The 26,209-nt window shown below is 40.2% G+C and overlaps 3 protein-coding genes across 5 annotated transcripts; all 3 read right to left on the reverse strand.

Annotated features, from left to right (window-relative positions):
• Nucleotides 1-564: 564 nt before the first annotated feature.
• On the reverse strand, nt 565-3,215 carry hsd3b1 (hydroxy-delta-5-steroid dehydrogenase, 3 beta- and steroid delta-isomerase 1). The gene is made up of 3 exons (XM_062402828.1): nt 2,972-3,215; nt 2,048-2,212; nt 565-1,885 (listed from the first exon to the last, which is right to left on the reverse strand). The coding sequence occupies exons 1-3, from the start codon at nt 3,120-3,122 to the stop codon at nt 1,077-1,079; spliced, it is 1,125 nt and encodes a 374-aa protein (XP_062258812.1). The 5' UTR covers nt 3,123-3,215; the 3' UTR covers nt 565-1,076.
• A 1,615-nt stretch (nt 3,216-4,830) lies between these two features.
• si:rp71-68n21.9 (kelch-like protein 9) lies at nt 4,831-14,694 on the reverse strand (the record flags this gene model as incomplete). Its single annotated transcript, XM_062402893.1, has 11 exons — nt 4,831-6,355; nt 8,685-8,798; nt 9,035-9,214; nt 9,838-10,395; nt 10,749-10,824; nt 11,034-11,230; nt 11,587-11,719; nt 12,002-12,183; nt 12,797-12,939; nt 13,840-13,887; nt 14,546-14,694. Coding segments are annotated over 11 exons (2,280 nt in total), but the record flags the coding sequence as incomplete, so codon positions are not given.
• A 1,725-nt stretch (nt 14,695-16,419) lies between these two features.
• hao2 (hydroxyacid oxidase 2 (long chain)) lies at nt 16,420-25,938 on the reverse strand. Of its 3 annotated transcripts, none has more exons than XM_062403160.1 (9): nt 25,829-25,937; nt 24,027-24,082; nt 22,400-22,552; nt 20,728-20,879; nt 20,051-20,334; nt 18,424-18,645; nt 17,732-17,890; nt 17,252-17,321; nt 16,420-16,528 (listed from the first exon to the last, which is right to left on the reverse strand). In XM_062403160.1, the coding sequence occupies exons 2-9, from the start codon at nt 24,041-24,043 to the stop codon at nt 16,473-16,475; spliced, it is 1,113 nt and encodes a 370-aa protein (XP_062259144.1). In that variant the 5' UTR covers nt 24,044-24,082; nt 25,829-25,937; the 3' UTR covers nt 16,420-16,472. The 3 variants fall into 3 exon arrangements, with proteins under 3 accessions (XP_062259144.1, XP_062259145.1, XP_062259146.1); XM_062403161.1 differs by having other exon boundaries at nt 18,424-18,642; nt 25,829-25,935; XM_062403162.1 differs by lacking the exon at nt 17,732-17,890 and having other exon boundaries at nt 25,829-25,938.
• Between the last annotated feature and the right edge of the window lie 271 nt (nt 25,939-26,209).

A 26,209-nucleotide genomic window follows, 5' to 3' on the forward strand; every position in this document is an offset into this window, starting at 1 on the left:
TGTGTGTGTGTGTGTGTGTGTGTGTGTGTGTGTGTGTGTGTGTAAGAGTAGAGGTCATCCTGCTGTGTCTAAATGAAATCAATCATCAGCTGATCGATTGTTCCACCATCAATGCTGGTTTATGTAATCACTGCTCATTGCGCATATATAGAAACAATACTAATTCCACAGCCTAAAGCATTTAAATAATTTCACTGCAGTTTCTGTACTTAATAATAAGTACAGTTGTTTTGAAGCAGTCACACAAAAGAACAATCCAATCCCAGGCAAGAATATATGCCCCAGTTGGCAGGGATTTGTTTGGCTCAGTGTTAATCATGATTTAGATCTTAGTTATGTGTAAAACTTCAATAGAAAAATCTAAAATACCATCAGCTGCAAGAAGTTTGCCATAAATCTCAAGGAACAATTGATTTTTTTCTCTTTGGAGGCAAAAAGGTCAAGTTCACAAGTGATGCATTTGGTTTTATTAGGAAAAAAATGTGTCAGTTGGGTCTTAGAAATTGGCAGAAAAGAAGAGAACAATGTGCTTATAAGCAAAAACATGATGGTGCTAAAAAGAAAACCACTGAGCGATGCTGCGACACGTTTCCTTCTCAGTTTATTGGTTTGATAATAATCAGCTTATTCTTCCTTTGTGAATGTGAAGTGTCAGAGAACTGTCAGAGAGAACAGATGCATGAATCATTATGGATATTTTCCAAGTCACCAGATTGGAACTAATTTGAAAGGCAGATACAATTATTTATGTATTGATATGTATTGTATTGTACTGATGATTTAACATTTTTTTGTTATATCAAAGTGTCAATCATTAGTTATGCAATAATTCACTCAATTCATTATTTACATTGCTGTTTTTTTTAATGACATCTTTTGCTGAAATGTATTTTTTATTACATATCCAACCCTGACTCCAAGTGGGAAGTGGGACATTTATTAAACGCATAAAGCTGCACATTCATTAACGCATTAATACCCAGGGTCAGGGCCGTGTTTAAGGAACACAATTACTTTTTTTAAGTTGAGGGGAAAAAATGCAAACAATTTGAGGAGAGACAGTTGATAACTTTTAATTATTTTGCTGTAATTCGTTCCCTCTCTTTAGGAAGCTCTGAGGCGAGCCATTCAATGGTGTGTTTGCGTGCTTCCTCCCAGCTGTACTTGGGCTCATATCCTAGATCCCTCTTGGCTTTCTGATAGGAGAAGGTGAACGGCGTGTTCAACATGGTGAGGAGCTGCCGGTTCAGCGGCAGGGCGACACGTATGAGAGGTCGGATCATCGTGCACAGGATCTCCAAAATGAAACAGAGCGCGTAGAGGAGGTGGAGCGGCAGCCGGAGTTTCTCTTGAATGCTGAAGCCCAGAGGCGCCATCAGGACGTGGTTGAAGTCGGAGTAGCTCACCGGCGGCGTGTCATCAGAAATGAAGAAAAACTTTCCTCCTATCACATTTCTCTTTTGTGGATCTTTCAGGCCGCGAGCTGCTTGGAGATGAGCCGTGGCTACGTTTCCCACGTAGACAGGATTCACTCGAGCCTCTGGCAGAGACATTCTCAACAGAACGTCTTCGTTTCGTATCCCGTCGTCCATGTGGCCCAGCAGGAAGCGACACCCTTCGCCGAAGATGTACATAGGTCTGAGGGCACAGGTGGCCAGTCGGCCTCCGTTCTGAAGCACCTCTCCGTGGGCCAGAAGGGTTCTCTGCTCTGCCTCTTTTTTGGTCTTGCTGTAGGAGAACCTCAAGGTACAGTCATAAATGGTGTCCTCACTGCCGTTGATTATGGGTTCACCTTTGGGGTTTGGTCCCATCACCTCGATGGAGCTGGTGTAGATTAAGGACACCACGTTCTCCTGAACACATGCCTCCAGAAGAACCTGCGTTCCTGCAAAGAAAAGAGGCTAGTTAGTTCTGTGGAAGAAAATAATTGTCCTTATCTCCCTCTCCATATTTTCTTAATACACCAGGTTCAAGTTCCCTCTCTCTCTGAGCGACGGTAAGTGATATATAGACTAGTGTTCGTTATGGATTACATTTTCCGCCTCACCTTTGACATTGACGCCATACAGTTCACTGTACTCCACCGATCCATTGACGTCGATGATGGAGGCCGTGTGGAAGATGACTGACGCACCTCGACAGGCTTTCCTCACAAAGTCACTGTCCCTGATGTCTCCCTCGAACACACTCAGCTGTGTGCTGCCTCTACAATCTTACACAAAGGACATCAACAACACAATAAAAATACTTATACATAAGTGTGTTCCCTGATATAATGATATAACGCATATGCTATCTTCAAAATACATGTAAACTGCTCCATTTATTGATTAATTATCTTCATATCAACCTCCCCAAAGTGCAATATTATTCTAAATGATCTGTGCAATCACTTATTCTCGATGCTTTATTACAGAGTTTGTGACTTCATTTTAGTGGTATGTACAAATATATATAATATAGTATTTCACTATGTTTTCTGTGATTTATATATAGATGTTTACTTTGACGTTTCTCAAAGTCTCTCAAAGACACATTTTGTGTGTCATCAATTAGGCAGCACTTAAAGTAGTCAGCAATTACATAAAACAGCTTTAGTGTTGATTACTGTGGGATAAATTTGAGAACGAATTATCAATGATTATCTCCATTAATTCACTTGTACTTGTACTTGCTTCTAATTTTGGCCACGAACCCTTGAAAACAAGTTATTTGAATCTCAGTAAAGTTATTTTTCAACTGAATATAAAATGCTCATAATTCATAGTGTGGTCATGACCTTTGTGATATTTGCAAAAGATCATCACCATTTCATGCTGTCAGTTGGAAAAGCTAGAAGATTCAGATTAATACTGTAATATTAACATTGTTTTCATGAGACGGGTAAATGAGGAAAAACCTCATCCAACAGTTTTCATGTGCTGCATATCTTATTCGAATTTTTTATCTCAGCTACATGGACAGATATTACCCTCCAGAGTCTGTAAAACTCCAGGTTGCACGTGTTTGTCCAACATCCGAATCTCAGCCATCGTCTCTTCCTCCAGCAGCAGCTTCACCAGCCTCCTTCCCAGGAATCCACAGGCTCCCGTCACCACGCACACATCACCTCCCAGAGACATGGCCGGGGTTAAAGAGAAACAAAAAATCCTCCTCTTCCAAAGCTCTTCTCTCTGAGATCTCCTCAAGAGCCTTTTCAGAAAAAAGAGTGTAGAGAAACTGGGATGGACTCTGCTACTTGATGAAGGAATGTGAGCTTCACTGACTGTGGGACGGACCTTTTATATTCCAAGGACAGTTGTTCTTGGACGGTACAATCTGGTGGGCTCAGCGTGGGACACCCAGAAAAACAAGGCCAGGGTTACTCACTGAAATGAAATGAATGATTTGAGGAAGAGGTAATATAATATTTAACAAAATCTTTTTAATCCTCTTTTGTTTTTTGTCGGCTTTAATGATAAGATATTTTACTAAATAAAATGTCCAGTGTAAAAAACATATCAAATCAATATGGTGTATTTAAAAGATTAAACCACCCAGTTTTCGAAATATAACAATTTATTATCTTGGAGTAAACCGCTTGAGATGATCATTGTTGTTTTGAAGGGGTATTTAAATTAACTCCATATTGAGATAAGCTACTTTAAATTAAAAATAATCAGATAATAGGAATAACATGTATTAATTTAACTCTGCATCATGGGTCAATACATTTTAGGAAGATTAAGAACTTTTTGCTGATGACACTTTTAAGTCTGTTTTTTAAGGCTTTTATGTACAGGTTTTAATGCATAGTTTATTTTACTTTCAATTTTAAAATCTGGCAACGTCAGGAAAACACCAACAAATATAAAATGCTGGCTTATTGATTTCAACAAAAAGAGTTTACGAGACTTCTTTAATTTGTGGCAGCTGCTTGCTGTATATACTTTGTATATTTACAATCTTTGCCTCACAGCAGACAAAACAAGACCCGTTTGTTTCTGCTCTGTTCAGAAATCAAGATGAACAGTTCCACAGTATTACTTTAAAAGAGAAGACGGGTCGATCTAATCTCTTAGTTTTAAATACTTTGCACTCTAGAGGAAACCACAAGGCCAGATCAGCCAAATAAAACAAGACTTGAAGTTTCAAGGTGACGTGAGTCTGCCAGATGGCCATCTCTATCGTCCTGTGCTGTGATTCATTTCATTTGGCCGTGTACATGGTTGGTGTGATGAAAACTGTGAGTAAACAGTTAGAATTACATTTGACTGTGGTCCTTTTAACCAAACAACGTAGTACATATTAGATCATGTCTTATATATATTATATAGTATATAAGAACTACGTGAGCATATTCAAAATAGCTTTGGGCATCTTTTCTGCAAAAATATCGCTGACATTAACGTTTTTATTTTTGGTTATTAAGACACAATCATGCATAGTATCAGTTTACTTTTGATATCACAGCAGTCTGTTGTCTTATCTGGAACTGAAGGATTAATTTTCAACAGCAGCTTCATCTTCATTTACTTACATCACACATGAAGACTTGAAAGGCTGTGAATGTGGGTTTTAAGCTGTGAACCCACCTTGCTAAAGCATATTACTCACAGACAGTTCCACACCCAGCCACACCCAGGCTTCAAAACATTGCATATCAGCATAAATATAAAAAAAAAGAACATGACAGTAAGTGACTGACCTTCTGTTATGGCAACATGGTCCAAATCCAAACTGAAAAGAAACTTGTTTTACTGGAAAAAAACTTTATAAAACTTCCAGGTTCCTTCTTGTGTTTAAATGTAGGCACAGTGGAAGAAAACAAGACGATGGGGAACAACTCTGTAATCATGAGGAAAAGAGCTCAGCTTTTATTTTGTATTTTCTCCTATACACTGCATGATAAGCTGTTTGGGCTGCAAAATAATATCTTTGATTCAACAGTAAGAACAAGGTTGACGTCACATACTGGTCTGTGAGCTCAGACCTTGTGTTTGAGCTTGTCTCCAGCGCCATCTTTTACCAGAGGTTACCATATTTGGAAGAGCAGGGGAGGAGCCTGATGAGAGCTTGGGGAAACCCAACAGGATTCCTCCATTGACCTTTAGTCTGTTGCAGAATATAAGCTCTGCGAAAAACAGAATTTATGACATTCACACAGTACGTTCAGCAAGTGAATCTTCACAAATGAAAACCACTTTTGTGACTTTTGAAAAATAATCACTAGAAGTAAAAAGCTAACATTAGCCATCAGCGATAAACTTCCAACTTACATTCTGCGAAAGCCTTTCCGCTTAAAAACTTTATTTGGACGAGCACACATCAGAGCTGTAATGGTGGAATAGAGTAGATTTGAATTCATGTTCTGTTGGAGGATGTTTCATATCCAGAAAACCTCTGTATCGTCTGTATTTACTGATGTTTATTCGGTGGAATAAAAAGGAAAATGTCCTGAGCTTGTGATTCCCACAAATTTTATATATTCTCATTCTCATCAAACTCATTCCTGTGTATCAGGACTCATTCCTGCTGCAGTTTATTCAAGATTCTCTACATGGCTTGTCTCATCTCTTATAATGCCCCTGACTTTGACCTACAGTATAAAACAAAGCTACTCCCTGGGTTTGACCTTTCTGTCAGGATGCATTGACTGTTTCCTTTCATTTACCATAACTGCAGAGAGAAAGAACCACAAGGAGCTGAGTCTGAGACCCGCTGCATGGCTGACAGTGAATGCAAGGAAGGAAAATGATACTAAAGATGGTGCTTGAAGAAAGATTGAGTTTGCAAAACCACACTACTTTTTCCCCCACTTTTCTGCTTTGGTGGTAAGAGTAGAAGAGGGAAACCCTCCGCTCTGTGGCGTGTGCTCAGCTCTTCGATGTAGGCAGCAGCAGACACTCCTGTATCTGAGCCTCGTCCACTGACCCCTCCGGCAGATGAACCGTCATCGTACAGGCCCGAATCCCCCCCAGAGGCTCCAGCACGTTGAACACTCGGTCCCACGCATCCTGCTCTGGATCGTACCGCTGCACGATGTCCACCATGCACCTGCTGTTCCACGAATACCCTCCCACTACATAGATCTGCCCGTTAAACACAGTCACTCCGACGTCGCTCTGGCCCCGAGGCATGGGCGCCACCACCGTCCACTGGTCCGTGTCTGGGCTGTAGTACTCGCAGCCCAGGACGTCGTCGTAGTCGCTACTGCCTCGGAAGTGATTCCCGCCCATGACATAGAGTCTGTCTCCGACGGTGCACATGCAGTGCAGTCCGCGGAGCTCCCTCATGTCGGCCCGTCGGCTCCAGGTGTCGGCCACAGCGTCATAACACCAAAGCTCCTTCTGGAAGGCGTCACGGGTGATTCCACCTGAGGGACAGAGCAGAAGCCAACATACATGATATAATATATATATTTAGTGTGGATCGTGAAAAATATGTAATCTTAAATCCAATTGCCTGTAGATCAGAATAATTTTTGTGAAAAGCGCAAGTTGCAAATAGGACACTGTTTTGGACTGAAATTATACAGTGTATGATTTAATACAGGATGTTGTGACCACGTAACGTGTGTGTTGTATTCTAGTAAATAATTAATTCATTAATTTTACCAACTGTAAGGGAAATGTAACGTTTTGATCATGCACAATGTAATCATGTTAATTCCCCCTTTAATTGATCATGATTGAATCTTATACAATGTAACCTTGATCATGCTGTATCCTGTACAACTGAATGAATCTTGGCCTGATTCCCTAAACTAAGGCATCGTTGCCTTGATGTCATCGGAAGATCCTGACCTTTGGCTTAGAAACACCTTCAACCAGGGGAGGAAGGAGCCAAATGTATACAGAGAAAGAAAACCTTCCCATCGGGTTGCATATTAAAAAACAAACCTCTGTCTTGTGAACCATGCTCTGAGCATTAAAGTGTCACAATACTGTCAGAGTTTTGTTTCTCGTCCTCGTTGTCAGAGTGGGATTGCAGAATTCCAGAGACCCAACACTGTGCACCAGTATCGATTTCTGGGTTTTAAAGTTGTTGAAAAACACTGTGGGCCCCCTCAACCACATGTCTCTGTGTTTCCTGCTTCTCCGTCCTACGTGTGAAACTTATATTTCTGCTCTTACCACAAGAGGCCGGCTTCCTGTCCAACGTTGCTAAGAAACCTGCCTCAGATCAGACAACGAGCAGTTGCTGAGGCTGCTGCTAAACAGGAAGTGGTTTCAAATAAGGTCGGCCATGCAAGTTCTGTACATATATTAGAAAATTTAGAAAACCGCTGTCAAAACTGCCTGAAAAGGTTGAGATGTGATCATGATGGACATGATCTGTATGAATGACAGGGTGTCCATATTTTTGCATCATCTTCCTAAGCAATTTATACAAGTCAAAGTGGGCAAGATAATCACAATTTATTCAGATGTTACACAGCTGCTTGATATTAATATTATAAGTAAACTCAGAGTCATGGTTTCTATTTCTTTCTGAATTCTCTATCTTGATTTCAGGGTTGATGAACAGCTTAAGACTTTTCGGCTTGTGTGATATTGAATTACATATTTTAGCAACAATTTAAACTCTTCGTGGAGCATTTTCACATTGACCCAAACACACAAGATGCACAAATTCTGCTTTAGGTGGGTGTATTTGGCCTCAGGAGTCTAGTTGTACATCTGACGATGGATGATGTGTCATGACTGTTTATGAGTCATTTTTTGAAACATCTTAAATGAGTGCGTAGAGTTTCTCGACAAGTCCTGCCCTGAAACTGCACAACAAGGTTGCACACCCTGACCTGAGAGGAAGTTCTGGTTGGATGGTCTGAGAATGCAAAGCATGGGTTGTGTTTCGTTTGACCACAAATACAAGTTCTCTGTATCTCCCAGCATGACCACCATCTTTCCCCTACCATACTTTTTGTTTCCATCCCTTGACAGACCTTGAACGACAAATCTTATGGAACCGAAAACATCATCTGAGTCACATTTTAAACAGTAACGGGTGAAGTTTATTTTGTTGTCCAATCACTAATTTTGGTCATTGTGTATTGTGTCTTTTTTTTCTTCTTTCTGTTTTGAAAGTTTTTAATCTGAAGCAGAAACCTCTTTAATCTTTATCCATCTTCAATGGTTTTACCTTATTCCTATTAATTTATCCCATAGTTTTTCTCTTTCCAAAAATAAACCATTTAGAAAAGGATTCACTCGACAACTTTATTTAATGTTAATAATACATTAACTAATACTTAGATAGACAGATAGATAGATGGATACTTTATTAACCTTGTGGGAAGTTCAGTTTATGCAATGATAAGCGTTTCTGTTGCCATGTTGTGCATTCAATGAGTAATAATCAGATATACAGAATAATCTATGATCTTAAAAGTGTTAATAAATGGATCTTGTTCTGGATGTCCTGCAATGTTACCCATAATCCTTCCTCTGTAGTAGGCGGATGTGAAATGAAATGACTACAGTAAAAGTAATTTACATTTACAAGGGAACCCAAACGTAATTAATGGCTTTGAAGTGATAGAGAACGTATTAGTAAGTTGACACTAAGCAGGAGTAGAGCCATTCATTTCAGATTATCAACGCATCATGAATTGTGGTTTATCAGAATGTCATCCCCAGATTCATTATAGTGGCTCATAATTTGCGTGAAATTCGTTTTTGTGAAAAACAAATGTTTTTTACCTGAGATGTACATGAGGTTACCGTGAACCGTTCCAGCATGACCGTAGTGAGGCTCATTCATGTTGCTCACAAATGTCCACTCGTTCTTCTTCAGGTTGTAGCACTCCACCGTGTCTGAGCACAGAGACACAACTGGGTCAAAACTTTACTCAAACAATCCACATTCACAGTATCATAAAGTGGTTTTCAATTATTTGATCTATTAGCACAATATTTGAAATGTATCCTTCTTTACAGTAATTTCAACTGTAATTCCTCATGTATTACATAATATATGAAACAATGATGGATATAAATCATCAGTGCACAAACTGACAGCAGAGGTAGAAGAAGCATTTGCAGCAGCTCACCGATCTCTCCTGACTCGTTCCTTCCTCCAACTGCTAACAGTCTCCCCTTCAAAGCACTGAGGTGGAAGAACGTCCTCTTCTCGTTGAGTGAAGCAATCTGAAGCCATCTGTCGAAGCGCGGGTCGTAGCGGTACGCGCTGTCGATTGCTGTCTTACCCTTGGTGTCGTATGTGCTCTGGCCTGTGGGGAATACAAGTTAACGACCTCCAAACGACCCTCAAATGCAGGTACTGACCAACACAGGTTAAATACACCAAACCTCCCTTTAAGCTGCTTTTAGACACGCATCAACTACGGAGATCCCCTGGAGTTTCTCCGGAGATGGTGTATGTGTGAATGCAAATGTGCGATAATGTCGATGTGATGTAAACGAAAACATGTGATCTCTGCAGCAGAATTTATATATTACTTCCTGCCTCTGCCTGCTACACCACTCGCAAAGGATTCGTTGCTGTTTTGAACGCGTCTGAACGTAAAACGGTGTACATGTGTGAAAGGCAATCTGCGGAGGAAGTCCAGACGCAATTCTCAAGAGTTGCTACGCAGGTCATGTCAGTTAGAATATGCCAGAAACACAACAAGTAAGTCCAGTTGCCTAATTACACTTTTACAAATTCTAAAGGCAATATGACCATATTTTCCTATTCTTGCATTTCCTGTGTTTCATTCAGATGTTTTGGTGTCAAACTGTTCGTACTCAAACAATCCGAAGTATTGAACGCTTACTGTCTTGGTAATGTGATGTGAGTATTGTCCTGTAACTGTCTACGGTTTGCAGTACAGTGTACAGTTGTTGCACTGACCTCCAACAATGAACAGGAAGTCGCCCAGAAGAGCGACACCATGTTGATAGCGTGGAGCCTCCATGGGTTTAAGGGCCCTCCAGTGGTCAGTGTTTTCATCGTACAGCCTCAGCTCGCGGCTCACCACCAGCTGCTGCCTCATCACGCCGCCCAGCGCCAGGATGTGCGTGGATTCTGAGCGTATTTGGGTCCGCTCAGTTTGCAGGGCCGGCTGCATGAACGGCATCATCTGATAGTTGCTGGCCTCAAGCAGGAGGTTCACGCAGGCCGTGTCAGAGCGCATCATGGAGTCGCCTCCTTCTTCATCGTCCTGTGAGATCGAGATCAGCTCATTGGGGCTCATCAGTGGGAAGCGAATATGACGCATTAAAGCATAGATGGACGAGCGACGTTTGGGGTGGTCGTGGGCCAGCCATCCTCTGGCGATGTTGTAGAGCTCCAGCTCAGGGAAACCTTCCAGCGAGTTGCTGGCCAGAGCGTTGGCCATGCTGGTCTCTGAGAGCTGGAGGTAACGGCCACTCTGCACCATCGCAGAGAGGTTATAACTCACAAACTGACCTGGTTTGAAAGAAAAAATCAAAACAATCAAAACAATAACCATGAAAATCAACATTACATAGCAAACAAACGAGTAATCCTGATCTCTCTCAAGTGACCATAAAAATAGCAGACAGGCGATCTAGCCAGCAGTTTGTTCATCATACAATATTTGAAGTCATAGCAGAGACGGACATAACCACATGTAAAGAGGATATGATGCAATTTAAAGCCGACAAATGAAACCTTCCCTTAAATACAACTGGGGATTCCTCTGTGTTTAAACTTGCTGGACACACATTTGAATGAAGAATCGTTACATATTGTGTCGTTAGCATGAATTGCTTATTGTTTAAATATAGTTTTTTTCTTACCTAAATTTAACTTAACGTCCTCCAGAAGCAAGTCAGTGGCGATGCGTTCGATTTCCACACAGTTATCAATCGTGATCTGTGAACAAAAACCCAGGAAATTGTTTACATTTTCTTTACTTTCTGCATCAATTTGGCTGAGTCATGACATTTTTCATCGTGTACGGTACAGCTTACACGAAGAAAAGGTTTAGGGGAAGGACAGTCTAATGAGCTCTGTCCTTCAGTACCCTTGAATATAATTGAGTGCAGAAATGTGAACTGTAACTTTTTAAAAAACTCTCTCACCTCACTGCTCAGGAGCTGATTACAGAAGCTCAGCACGGGCATGACCTGCAAGAAGTTTGCAGCCTCCAGGGTGTCCTGGAGATTACTCATGTCCAGGCTGACTTTGGATGTGTAAATGAAGTCTATGATGTTTTTTAAACCCAACTGAGTCACCCCATGCAGTTTGATCTCTTCCATATCCTGCTCCCGCATGCCTCCTGAGCAAAGACAAAAAAAAGTACAAAGAGACACGTACAAGGTGAAAAAATTATTCTGCAGCATTTCTGGAGATTTGTCCGGTGCAAAAACGGCACCATCAGCAAGAGACAAAGACAAAGCTGACTATAAAAAGTTTGCAGTTGCTCAATCCACAAGAAGGGAATAGTAGAAGTCAAGTAATCTAACAGCAAAAGAATATAAGGCAGAGGTGAAGGAAAATGGCCACCACACACTTCCTCTTCTTTTACTACAGTGAGTTTTAAAAAAAGAGTGGAGAAACACGACGAAAGCATAGAAGGAGTGGGTCACTGTAATGGATGTTTCTACTGTATGTTGTTGAGCGGTGACCACTCACCAGTGAACATGGCCTTGAAATAGTCACTGGATGAAGCCATGATGACTCTGTGGACTGGGAAGGTTTCGTTGCTGTCTCCTGGAACCAGTATGACATCGCAGAGAGTCTTATCTGCCCGAAAATGATCAAAGCCCTGTGTGAGAGAGAAAACAAACCTGAACATCTCTGAAATATCTAGATATGGCCAATATCTAAATATCTGGAGCTTGTGGCAGAATGTAGGGGGTGTGGATGGAAGGTCCGCTGCAAGGCCATGGAGCCGGGCTGCAGGGGAGGGGAGCCATGTGGCTGAAATGCACCTTGACGTCTGATGCCAGCCACCATGAAGCTCACCGAAACTGACGGAAAAGGTGTCAAGGTGGCTGTGGATTAAGAAGGGTGATGAATGGTATTTCCTAGCAGTCACAATGCCTACCTGCAACACAGCTGATCCATGGTCAGTGCTGCTGAACACCTTGGACAGCGGCCGAGGAGGAAGCTTGGGCTTGGTTGCTTTGTCCGGGCGTTTTGGCGGCATCTCCACAGGCGGCAAGGGAAGAGCAGGAGCCGGAGCGGGAGCCGGAGCTGGAGCAGCAGCTTGTGGAGGAGGCCTGTCATCTACAGCACCAAAGATGGGATTAAAGTCATGATACTGCTTTTAAGACAGGTGCATGGATTGTATAGAAGGTGTAGAAGTTATAACCCCAAAATGCCAGTATCAAAGGTAAATGTTCTCAACAGCAACAGTCTCTGCACTTCATTGTTAGATTGATGTTATTAAAGGTTCAATATTTCCTGGTGAAATGTTGCATACGTTGTAAATCTTTTTATTTCTGTGAATGTTGTTTAGTCTTGTTGAGCCCCACTAGAGTAAATGTACAGAGTCCTTAGTCATTTTAGTCATTCGTTCCGTGTTTGCATTGAATACTTTGGATACCAATTTCATTGTGATGTATACATTTCTCCTCTGTCTTTTATCAAATATTAAGTCAAGATAAGTTTACGTATAAAGCACATTTAAATGTATTTATTTGACCAGAGTCAAGTTTTAACCAAAACGTAGTAAAAAACATAAAGAGACATACTAAAAACAGTTAAAAGCCTGAGAAAACATGTGAAACGTGACTGTAACCTTAAATATCTTGATGTAAGGAGAACACTTATTGGAAGAAATGTAATGTAATAATTGAAAAGTGAAATGGAAGGAGCAGACGAGCCAGGGACCACGCACCTTGGTGGACAGGTCTCTCAGCTGCAGCCGGGGGTCTTTCCGGCTGAGCTGGAGGTCTCGGTGGATCCCTGGACTGATGCCTGCTGCCCAGACGAGACAGTCTGCGGCTCAGCCTCCCAGGCCCGCTGTCGTCTCCACTTCCCCTGCAGAGAAGGAGGAGGAGGAGGAGGAGGAGGAGGAGGAGGAGGAGGAGGTGGAGGAGAAGGAGGTGTATAACTGTGACATTTAACTTCCCCAAAGCAAATATCTTATAGAGATTAAGCTGTATTAGAAACTGCTTCATGGATTTGATTTTATTAACCTGCTACATAGAAGCAATTTAATGCAATTGAGAATAAAACAAGATCTATTTTGACAGTTTAATTAACTGTATATCCAGTTTGGTACAAATTTGTATTCTCTGACTCTTGCCTTTGCGGTTGTGGACAACTTCAGCTTGCTTCATCAGAACTGACAGATGTTAAAACAGCTGACGAAAGTCCCCCATTTGTTTTTCTCACTGTGTGTGCGTGTGTGTGGGTGTGTGCGTCTCTGCCCTTAAAAAGAAGGAAGTAGAATTTTTTTTTTTAAACCACTTCTTTTGAAAGTGCTTCCTGCCAAACAACTCACATACAGTAAGTCCAGGTTAAAGTAAAAACAAAGAGAAATACTTGGCAAACAAAACTAAATATTATTTTACTTTACATAAGCCAAAACGAAAATTATTAGTTTTCAGAAAAATGTAGATATTGTACCTAAGTATTAATCTGACAAATTGTTGTTTTTACGTGCTTTATTCATTGTACATTATTTAAATGTAACATCAGGAAGTCAAAATGATTTAATATTTTGGCAAAAATCTGTCTCAAGAGTAACTAAGTAAAATCTTAACACTGTAGAAACAGGCTAGGTGATGACTACAAATATGGAAATAAAACACGTTTAACTTGAACGACTGTGTTTCCAACATAAATAAACATAAAGCTCCAGTTAGTGATGCATTCAGTGACACCTTGCATTTATCCTCTGTCTTTTAAGGGTGTTGAATAAAAAAAGAAAAATACCCCATCTCATTGGGCTCCTGAGGACTGTCGTTCCGCTGGCGAGACTTCCTGAGGACAGAAAAAAAACCCTGTTTGTTTATGTGGAAGTTCATCCATGCAAAGAGCTAAACTATTACATCCCGTGTACGATTATTATTTTTTGACACTAAGTTAGTCTGATTTTGCTTAAATTTCCTGGTGTGAATTTATCTTTCTCACAACATTTCCTGGAGCACGTAACTGCACCATATGAGAGCATGTTGGTGTCCTCTCTCTAAAATACTTCTTCTTTCTTCTGGTTGTTTTGACGTGTAAATGTTAAACTTAGACAATCGTGTTTTAAGAGCCCCACCATAATGGATGTCATCATGATCTGTCATTTAAAACTATTAAATGTTGGTTATAACATACAATGAGTTTCAGAATCAATGGGTAAATTGTCTGAGGTATGATCCATAGTTGAGGGCCTCCTCTGCACTTTAAATTAGCTCTTACATAAAGCACAGTGAAGTAGAGTTACCACATTCTAATTCTTTCTCAACTCAGCAGTGTCAAAATGAAGAGACACAACAGCTCAGGGTCATCAATATCATACATTATATTTAACAGAAATAAAAATGAGTTATACACTGCACTCTTAAGGCTAAATTCACCTTCCTGTGCAGCTTTGTAATTCTCTGTTATCATGAAGTGCAGGCGCCTCACACGGGGCCGTATCCAAACCTACCTGGAAGAAATCCTCCTCAGCAGGTTGGACCCGAGGCCCCGCTCCAGCCTGACCGTGGGACCAACCAGAGCTCCGAGAGGAAGAGTTGAGCAGAGAGCGTCTGCTGTACTGCACCCGCTGGTCGGAGATCTGAGGCGTCTGAGCGAACATCATCGTGTCTGTAGCTTAACACAGACCTCAGCCACTTCCTGTTCTACTTCTGTGTATCGCCGTCTGCGTCTTTCTGCACCTTGACGCTCACCACCACAGTGTGTCAGATACTGTGGGTGAAGTGAGCAGAAAGTTTCACACAGGATCTCTCTTTGATTAAGTGTGTGGAACTTTTGTGCTTGATTCTTACATTTCTAATGGTAGTTGTATATCTTTCTCTAGATGCAGCTGAAAACATGAAACATGCTCACACTGTGATTACTAGATGCTGGTGAGAATCCGGCCTGTTCAAGGTTCAAACACTGATTGGTTTAGTTCTGGATTTTTTCAATCTCGAGTTTTCCCCTGTTACAGACTTTTTATTTATCTTTGTGTTGTTTAATGAATAGATGTGATATTTGGTTTGCACTTTATTCTCCTTGTGTTTGGACTTTGGTTTTGTATATGTGGACGTGTTTTTTATTTATAACGATATTCTTTCTTGTGTTCGTTTTTTTGTATTTATTTCTCAGTTGTTTGATAATATAAGTTAAGAAACTATAAGATAATCCTTTATTAGTCCCACAATTGGGACCATTTCAATATTACAGCTGCAAGAGTCAGAAATAGGTATCAGTAAGTAATAAGTAAAATGTAATAGTTAAGTGTAAGTGTAAGGAGTGTTTTCACTTTGAGTATATAACCTTGGCCAAATTTAAATGATTGATTGATGTTTTCACCTATTTACATTTGTTTGTTTTACGTTTGTTTGTCCGTTAGTTAGCAAGATTACACAAAAACGAATCAACCAATTTCCATGAAAGTTTGTGAAGGGGTGGGGCCTGACCCAAGGAAGAACCTTTTATATTTGGAAACAGATCTGGAGCGGGGGGGATCCAAGATTTTATTTTCACTTTTTTTTCAGAATTGTGAGATATAGAATGTTCTTTTGACATTTTTATTATTTTTAAGAGAAATTATTTTTTGGTTTTAGATCCATTACTTCTTCACATCTGTCTATGTCTCATCATGGTCCAGTTACTAAATGCCCTGTTTGATCTGCTTTTCCTTCATTAGGGTGCTGCTACTCATAACCTTACAGAGAATCACTTTAACTGATTCGATTATATTAGATCGATTGGGGATTTAAACACAATAGAGCTATTCCACTATTGCCACAAACTTTTGTAAAGATACTGTAAAGATACTGTGGCACCTTGTGTTTGCCTCTCTCAATCAGACTCGTACAACCGAATCCTCCCTGTATTCAACAGTGTAATTGTAATTCTCCCCCGAGTTTGTGTGTTTCCCTGCTTTTGACAAAAGCAAATCTTCATTTTCTCAGCAGGTGTTTATTATGGCACAAAACCATCCGGCAGCTTTTCAAACCACAGTGTAAATCCTTATATGTTGTACTCATTACAATAAAACCAATATAAATTTGTCGTTTTCATGATCAGTGCCTCCATCCCCTCCAAACGCAAACACACTTTCATTATGCACTTGCTAAATCTGCCACTGACCCTCGGCCTCCCCCACACACTCTCACTTCACTCTGAACACATGTTGGATGTCAGACACAAGACATTTCCAAATGATGGAAGCTTCCCCAAATGTATCGCGTTTCCTTCAAATGATAAATACACAAGGTTTGAGGTGAACATCTCTCAGTACATCATAGGATTTAGTCTGTGGCTCAACTTGTTCTGGTTGGATTCAGTCCTGTGCGGGGGGGGGGGGGGGAGGGGGGGGGGGGGGGCTGCCGTCGTAGTCCACACTGTTGCCTCCTTCTGGCCAGTTACAGTTTGGCGAATTGAATCAGGTTCCTGTTGATTTCAGCGACGTTCCTGCAGCCTGAATCATATGAATATAAACAAATTTACACAGTTGAGATTAAATATTGCTGAATGTGCATAAAATTATTGCTGCTTTCAGTGACTTGACATCTCAAAGGCCCCGTTCACACCAGGCCAACCGTGTCTCTGTCGTTGGATCTGATTTCATCTCCTTACACAAGATTTCGGTTTGCAGAAAACCAGTAAGAGTCGGCTCCAAATCATTGTTGGCAAAGTTTTACAACCACCTGAGTAAGTACGAATGAGAACGTCCTCTCGCTTGCATAGAGAACTTCATTGGCCATAGACAGTGGCCGTACACAGGGGCACCGGATGGCAGACAGAGATGGCAGTGCTGTATTATTTTTTACAAAATTTTAAACTAGGTTTTGTATATTTTAAACTGCAAGTGTTCTACAGTTTCAGTTCCGTGCCTAACATTATCTGTGTCGTGTTCTACATATGAGCATCAGAAAATACAGAATGTTCTCAAATAAAATGAAATTTTACATAAAAAAAAAGAATTACCTATTACTTTTCTCCCCTCAAAATGTAACTGTAGAAGTTAAATACAATTTCTTCAACTGATTTTGATCAGTATTTTTTTTTTTCGGCTGATACTGGCCCCCTCAGCTCCCTATTTCCATAGTACCCACACCCCCACCTCATTGTGGATCTCAAATGCATCCACGAGTCCCCTGGGATCACGTGTGTAACTTGTTTTAACATGAGCAGGACTCACCCGATAAAGCCATGGACAAACGGAATTCATCATTCAGGATTTGCAGTACCTCCCTCACTCCCTCCTCTCCCTGGAAGATCACACAGGAACCATAATTATTCTAAAACACATATTGTCTTATCATCCATAAAATTATTAAGGATCATCCATTGACTTAAGTTTGATTTAATTCATGTGATCTTGACTGAATGGACGTCATTGAGTTTAGACGGTGTTACAGGTTACAGACTGTGTTCCGGTCAAGAACCATTTAAATCACACAAAGGCCTCAGCTTCTACAATGTCAGCGACTTTCAAGGATAAACTGAATCGGTGGGTAGTATGTGAAGCTTTTGACAAATCCAAGAACTACATCAACATAGTCAGACTTCAGCCAGTAATAATACTATAATGACAAGAAACAACTCAATCAATAATCCATCAAAGGACATAAATACACACAGAGTACCACACACGGTCATATCAGTGCTGCTCTCATACCTTGTACGCAAGGCCCCACACTGCTGGACGGCCAATGAAAACACACTTGGCGCCCAAGGCCAGTGCTTTCAAAACATCACTTCCTGTCCTGATGCCTCCGTCCACATAGACCTCGATCCTGCCTTGCACCGTGTCCACAATCTCTGACAGCGCATCAATCTGTTGGCAGCGGAGGCGGAGATGTAAGGCCAATGCACTCTATCAAAGAGGTGTCGACTGGCTTTCCTCTGCACCTCAAGTTTAACTGTGTGTGTTGCCACAGACTGAAAAACATTTCCTTAAAACATTTTGAAACCAGAATGACGACAAACAAATGATATAATACTATAATATTATAACTTCAATATCACTGTCACAATAAAAAAATAGTTTTACATTCTGAGAAAATTTGGAGAATTGAAACCTCCCTCATGTCTATGTCCTGAATATAAAGCTAAGATAAGTAGATTTCATCAAAGAGAGAGAGACGCCAGTCGCAGTAATGTTAACCGCCTTGTGTTTTTAGAGCTAACAGCAGTACAAAAGCCACATGATACAACTGCTCTAGCTGCTATAATATTTCCTATTCTACTGTGTAGGATCATCACCTCTACGTCTACAGCATCAATCCCCAGGCTGTGATACCCCACTAAATAACTTTGGACAGGACAATTCTCAAATATGCAATAAAATGTGAAGTGGTCTGTGAGTACCGAGGCCGGTCCTCCGTCCAGCTGTCTCCCTCCGTGATTTGAGACAACGATGCCCTGGACGCCGTGCTCCACGGCCAGCTCCGCGTCCTCTTTGGTCAGGATGCCCTTGATGATAATGGGCAGGCGGGTGATGGACTGCAGCCAGTACACGTCTTTCCAGCTGATAGATGGGTCCAAGGTGTTGGCCGGGATCCCATAATCCTCTGGCCCTGCAGTCTCCTGCTGGTACACAACGTACAACAACAACTGATTTATACATGGGGGGGGAGGGGGGGCAGGTCTGATACTACTGGTACATGGGGTTGATCTTTGGTGATATGTAATTTATTGATTCATAAAACAAAATGCATTAATAATTTCCTATGCACAAAACAGAAGCCTTAACCAGCTTAAATAAATAAATTGAATTGATAACAGACTAACTAATTAACGCAAACAAGTTACAGTAGCTCAATTGTTAACTTTAATCTAAAAGATCTGGAGCGGGGGGGATCCAAGATTTTATTTTCACTTTTTTTTCAGAATTGTGAGATATAGAATGTTCTTTTGACATTTTTATTATTTTTAAGAGAAATTATTTTTTGGTTTTAGATCCATTACTTCTTCACATCTGTCTATGTCTCATCATGGTCCAGTTACTAAATGCCCTGTTTGATCTGCTTTTCCTTCATTAGGGTGCTGCTACTCATAACCTTACAGAGAATCACTTTAACTGATTCGATTATATTAGATCGATTGGGGATTTAAACACAATAGAGCTATTCCACTATTGCCACAAACTTTTGTAAAGATACTTTGGTGATATGTAATTTATTGATTCATAAAACAAAATGCATTAATAATTTCCTATGCACAAAACAGAAGCCTTAACCAGCTTAAATAAATAAATTGAATTGATAACAGACTAACTAATTAATGCAAACAAGTTATAGTAGCTCAATTGTTAACTTTAATCTAAAATAAAAATGGAATACTTTTTGTGTTCTACTAATTGCCAGTAACACAGATTTGTATTAAGTTGGTCCAAAAAGTTACTTTTTTCAGTGTATATGCTTTGTCTATATAAAATACTACAACACCAACAGTTAAACAATTGCATTGGTGCTCAGTTAATCGATGATTATGTGAATAATTTTCAAAATATTATAATATAGCAGGAAGACGTCATTTATAACTGTAACATGCAGGTTACAGTTTCTTCTTCACAATCTCTTTAATTGTAACAGTGCTGATACAGCAACTTTAAATCGCTCAAGGGCAGATGTGCAAACCCTAGTGTTACCTTTACAATTGTCCCCCCTAAAGATGGGCAAGTAGGAACCAAAGGCAATGAGAATGTAAATAAGAAACCAAAAATGCACATATTTACATATAAACTCATCTAATGATATGCAATACTTGTATTTGATAATGACATTTTTAATTATATAATGAGCTTAATTCTAGGATACAAAAGATCTAATATGAAACAGAAAGTAGTATTAATATATTTGCAATACAATAAGTAAACAATTTTTCTTACATAGTTCAAAGAATGCTCTAAAATGAAAAGGTAATAATAATAATAATTTAATAATAATTATAATAATAATAATAGTAATAATAATAATAATAAAAGTACTATTACCTGGAAAACACCATCAAAGTTCTTGACCTTGAGGTGAGGCGGTAGCTTGAACTGGTTGCGGATGTCATTGCGGCGCTTTCCGGTGTAGGGCACATCGACGGTGAGGACCAGGGCCTTGTATCCCAGCGCCTCGACACGGTGCACTATCTGCTCTGAGAGCTTCCGGTCCCGGTACACATACAGCTGGAACCAGCGGTATCCGTTCGGTGCTGCTGCCACGATCTCCTCCACCGAGCAGGTGGAGTAGGTGCTGGTGATGTAGCAGGTGTTCAGGGCCTCCGTGGCTGTGTGGAGAAAGATGAGAAGTGACTTGATATGTAGATCCAAAAAACCCTCTGGGTTCTCTGTGAATATCTACCAAAGTCCATTTATTAATCAACTAAATTGTTGAAAGCTCAGTTCATATCGGCCTTTATTTCAGTCATATGCTTCCATCTAGTGTTGGCTATGTATGCTACGTTATTACTGGATAATAGTTATAGATAAACACAAATTTGTTAAAAAAACAATCTCATGATCTTTTCCATTTGAGAAAGGGTTTTGTCATGTTTGGAACCAAAACCTTGAACTCAAACTAAATTAAGTAAGGGCTCCTCTATTAAATCTTACACGTATCAGGTCAATTCAAATAAAGAGACGCTCTCGCTGACCCACAAACACAGAAACACAGTCCTCACCCCGAGCTGTGGCCACCTCTCCCTCATGCCAGGCCAGGCAGTGGAAGGCCGTAGGTGCGATGCCCACAGGAAAACTGATTTCTGTCCCCTGCACGGTGGTCCGTGTGTCGCTCACCGACACATCCCGCAAGATCCGAGGCCTCAGACGGATCCTGGGTGTGGAGAGCAGATGAACATGTGATATCAACATGATGAAGGGGCTGAAAGTTCAGGTAGATGCCGGTGTTCACTCAGGTGAAAACTACAATGTGGGGAATTTGTAGGAAAAGCATCTTTTGACCAGCTAAAGATCTGCAGAGGTTGAAGTGGACGATTACAATTATTGCATTTATAATTGATTAATGTCCAGATTATTTAGCCGATTAAGTGATTAGTTCAATAATTCAATTGCTTTGCTTTACTTAACAAACATAAATCAAAGATAATTCAGCTCATGCCACTGCAGTCACACAAAATGACCTAATTTTAACATTTGATAGATATCATTGATCTGAAACATTTGTGGCCTGATAAATGATATACCGTGGCTATTTAAATGAAAGCTGCCATGGTATGAATCATATGTCTCTAATGGTAGGGAAGTTTACATTGTCTCATATGTGTTATGTTATAAAATGGCACATATCTATGAAAAGGACTTCATAACATTGTTATGTTTAAAAACTCAAAATATATAATTACGTAAAGTAAAAGTATATATAAGTACTATAACACTGACTGTCTGCCTCGTTTTTCTCATTTGGAGATAAAAAAGTCTTGACCTGTGATGGAACCAAACCAGAATATTGATACAGTATTGCTAAAACATGATCTAATATTATATAAGTCTATATATAAGTCAAAGAGAGTCTATCTGTCAAAGGCAAATCCTCATTGTGATGATAACCTGCTTTTCTGAGACACACCATATTTCTTGGAATCAGGAGAAGCTGTGATTCTGTTTTCCCAAACCTCGGAGGTAACATCATCTTTCCAGGACACAACCCAACCTTTATTCCAACTGGGAGAAAGAAATTCCAACCTGACGCCAAATGCACCGGCGAATAAATCCTTGGTAACAGGTTTGTTGGAGCAAAAACATGTATGTACACATCATCACAGAGAGGAAAAGCCCAGTCTATAGGTTTTCAGAAAGACATGAGCAAAGCTGAGAGGAATGCATGAGGAGACATGCAGAGGAAAAACATTCTGACAAGATACAAAAATAACTTGGTCCCATTGAAAACAACTTTCAAAACAGATCATTAGTTTTTATAAAGGAGCTGGAACAACAACCTTGCATTAGCTCCGGGGGGAATATAAGTGTCTGTTTGTGATCAGAAAGAGTTAAAACCACACGTCCAAAACTGTTTAAACTGAAATTAATTACAGCAGATTAAAGTCCACAAAAACTTTGATTTACGATATTTTACAAGCTGCGTCCTCGTCCGACCAGCAGTTGAAAAACAAATCATGTCAACCTCAAGAGGTGAAGTACTTTATTCAACATGTCAGTACGTGTCAGTGAGTTTAGGTGACACTGATTGCACTGAAAATGTCAATAAAATCCTGTTTACTCTCTGTGCTGTGTAGAGGTGACCCGGCATGTTACCATAAATACAAGTATCCAAGTATTAAAAGGGACTGTTGCTGAACTGATTTTGTGTATTTGTGTAGAGACTGTAAACTGTACCTTTTATAGGCCAGCAGATTGTCGTCCCTGGTGCAGCACTCGTCTGCTCCGGCTGCGTAATAATCCCAGGTGGCCTTTGAGAGATGCTCCTTGGCATACTCCTCAAAATCCGTCAGGCATACCATTGCCATCTCTGCACAGCGACCCCCCTCTCTGTTGGCGGGTCAGAGATCAGAACATCTTCAGTCTCAAGCTTATTCACATTGACCAGAACGAAATTTACATTAAAAAAACTATGGCACACAATGGGGCGCAATTCTCTCCCCACAGTCCCAACAGCCAGCCATTTAAATTCACTATCCAGATTGTTATTGGAGCTGCACCAACTTGTAAACACTCACAGTATCAGTTCCCTGAACATATCTTTTTTGCATATAGATCCGTGAATTATTCTCTGAGAGAACAAGGTAAAAAGTCCAAAAAAAACCTTGTCTTAAAAACAATTCCTGGAAAAACCAAACACATTGACTGGGTTGAAAACACAACTCCAACAGTTTCCTTATGAAACCACATTTAACTTCAATAGATGGATTTTTGGAGATCTGCACCAAATTGTACACACTCATAAATATCAGTCCCCTAAATCTGGCAGATTCTTTTTCATTAAGATCCACTTTAGAATTTAACGGGTCCTTCTATGTCCCATTCCTGTAAATTTAATGAAACGTAATTGCATAATCCTGTTTAAAGTCAGACAATCACCATTAATAAAAAAACTCCTCCAAGATACATTATACCTCATACACAGGCCGTATAATGATGGTTCACTTAAAATATAGATTTTAATATCCAAAATATCTCTTGATCATATCAATAATATAAACTCCCTCTTGTTACACACAGTCAGTTGTTTTTGTTTATCCCCAAACTGTTATCTCTCCTCCAGTGTCAAACAGGATCTGTCACCAAGAAGCTACAGGCACCAACAGACAACAACAACAAGACTTACCCCGAACGATTGATCCGTCATAAACCAAGTCCGTCGCTCTCACATGACACATCCTCCACAGACGACTGCAGCTGCGACATCACCCCTCAAACTCAAACACCCCTCAGCAAATGTGGAACCATCATGCGGCCAACAAACTGATCCGTCAAGCCTCAAGCTGAGCAACTTAATGATTATTTTACTTTTGTCGATGTGGACCTTTAAAAAGGTTTAAATCCTGGTGTGTGTGTGTGTGTGTGTGAGTCCTTGTGTCGACTGTGTTGCTTTTGTGTCGCACAGAATCAAACTTTCATAGAGCCGCTATAAAAGCCAGTGACAGTGAATGTGACCCGAGGGTGACCCCTGCTCTTATTGTGTTTCCACAAGCTGGAAATGTGCTGATGGTGACTGCAGCTATAGTGAGGACAAGAGGTGTCTGACACAGGGCAGCATGGTAGTGATGGTAGATTCAGTAGTGTAAGTATGGCCACACACATTTACAAGCTCCCTACACACAATCCTACATGCTAACAAATACAGTACATACAGTAGTGTACGTATGGCCACGCACATTTACACGCTTCGTACACACGATCCTTCATGCTAACAAATACAGTACAAAAATTACACACTTCTTTCACACAATCCTACATACGTATGGCCACGCACATTTGTTGTGTTTTAGTTGAGTTTACTCACCGATTACAAATGTTCATTCTCACTCAGTAGATTTTCCCTCTTGTCAGACTCATAACCTGAGAATAAAACACAGGGAGTTACAGGGAGAATCACCACTGCCGACTATACAGATACACTACTGCTGATACTTCCAGTACTGAGAGTAATACTACTACTTTCGACAGAGCTACTGCTTCTACTGTTAATATAGTGCTGCTACTACTTCCAGTACTGGTGGTACTACTATTGCAAGCATTACACTACAACCATTACAAAAACAGAGAATATAGTACACAATTACAATACTAATGGGAGTACCACTTCTGCTAAAGTTAGAAGCTGCTACTATCGCAAATATTTCCGATATTTGTAATAATAGAGAAAATACTTGTGGAGCTTCCTCTAGCTACTGATAGAGTTTCAGGTTGTAAAATGTTAAACACTGTTGTAACCAACAGCACCACCACTATTACTACTATTACTACTACTACTACTATTACTACTACTACTACTACTACTACTACTTTTACTACTACTACTACTACTACTTCTACTTCTACTACTAACATATTATATATTTATATAAGTGTTGGATTTTGACACACATTTGTGATAGCCATGTCTCATATTATATCTGATCAACTAATAAAAAAAAAATTACGTTGTTGAATTTGATTACTGTTGCAATAAGTAGTTCTAAAGTATTATAGTGTTTTTATCAAATAAATACATCTCTCCAGCACAAATCCTGTTGTATAAATTTTAATCTGTGAACACTTGAGGGCAGTACAACACTGGCTGAATCTGAAAGACTGACGTCCGTTCTTAAAGAGACACTCAACTGTAACGCAGGTTAAACACAAGCTTCAGTTAATGTGTGTGTGTGTGTCTGTGTGTGTGTGTGTCAGTACTGCAGCTACTAAAACTTTATAGAAAAACCATAGATGTCTGTAGTTAGTACGTTCTGTAATAATAATATCTGTAGTAATGTTAACTGTAGTAAACAAGACACCGCACTCCACACTCCACGACACTGTAACTCTGTAGCTCTACCAACCTGCTTTTCTTTTCTTTTAATATTTAAACAAACTAGAAAATATTTGATGTGACAAGTAAAATCTGGATTTTACATTTTAGTTGTTTTCCTTTATTTCTTTAACTTAAGAAAGACTAACAAGAAGGCCAATGTGAGCTTTAAAAAGTATTAAAACAATATTGACATATTTGCATTTATACATCCCACTTCATCTTTGCACTGAAGCATTTGCAAAACTATGCATAAATACAATTTCATGTATAAAACATGTTGTCTGGAAATTACAGTATATTTTTACAATCTTAATATTTCCACCAGACAACACAGCTAAAAGCTTTTTTTTTACTTTAATAAACTTGGTTTATTTACTGTGAGTAAATCGTTTTTTCCAGTGTGGATGGATGTGTGTGGTGAATGAGAGCTCTGTCCTGTGTTGGCTGTGAAAGGTGATGTTCATTGAATGGCTGCTGAGAGCACATTGTCCAGGTGAGTTTCTAGAATACCTGGTGTTTGTCATTTAGTGTGAAATACAAAAAAACAAGGGTTAGGTCTCATCGGCTTCTGTTATAGATTATTAGTTCAACATGGGCCTTTAGCAAGCCTGGACCTTGTCTCATCCCCAGGAAATAAACACAACCTGACGCCTTGTTGCTGCCATTAAAATATCTGGAAGAAGAAAAAAAGCTGTAGCTGTCTACATTTGGCTGAAAAGGTCAAATAAGCTGATAAGTAGAATTCAGCAAAGTGTAAATTACTGTCAGTGAAGGGGATAAAATCATTGTCTTACCTTAAAGTCAGCTGCTTGTCCAGCTTACAGTGCGTGTTGGCTCCCTTCTCATGTGACAGGGTCATGTCAGAGGGCAGCCCCCCCGGCCCACCTGACCCCCCTGTACGACCTTCCCCATCCCCCTCCCACCCCCCCCACCCCCCCTCACAGAGTGACGCTCCTCCCTCGGTGGCGCTGCACCAGCTATAGCCGTCATGTCAGCACTCTGAACCCCGGCCTCTCTTTGTGCCAAAAACACACCAAAAGCTGCAGGTCAATGACTTGTTGTCCCGTCCTCCTTCTGTCTCTACTTCCTTCCACTTTTTTTGAATCATTCTTCATCCCCGTCCATATAACCAATTTGTCCTTTATTCCTTTCGTTTCTCCCTCATGTGATCTTCC

The sequence above is a fragment of the Platichthys flesus genome, chromosome 13 (genome assembly GCF_949316205.1).
Source record: "Platichthys flesus chromosome 13, fPlaFle2.1, whole genome shotgun sequence".
NCBI lineage: Eukaryota > Metazoa > Chordata > Actinopteri > Pleuronectiformes > Pleuronectidae > Platichthys > Platichthys flesus.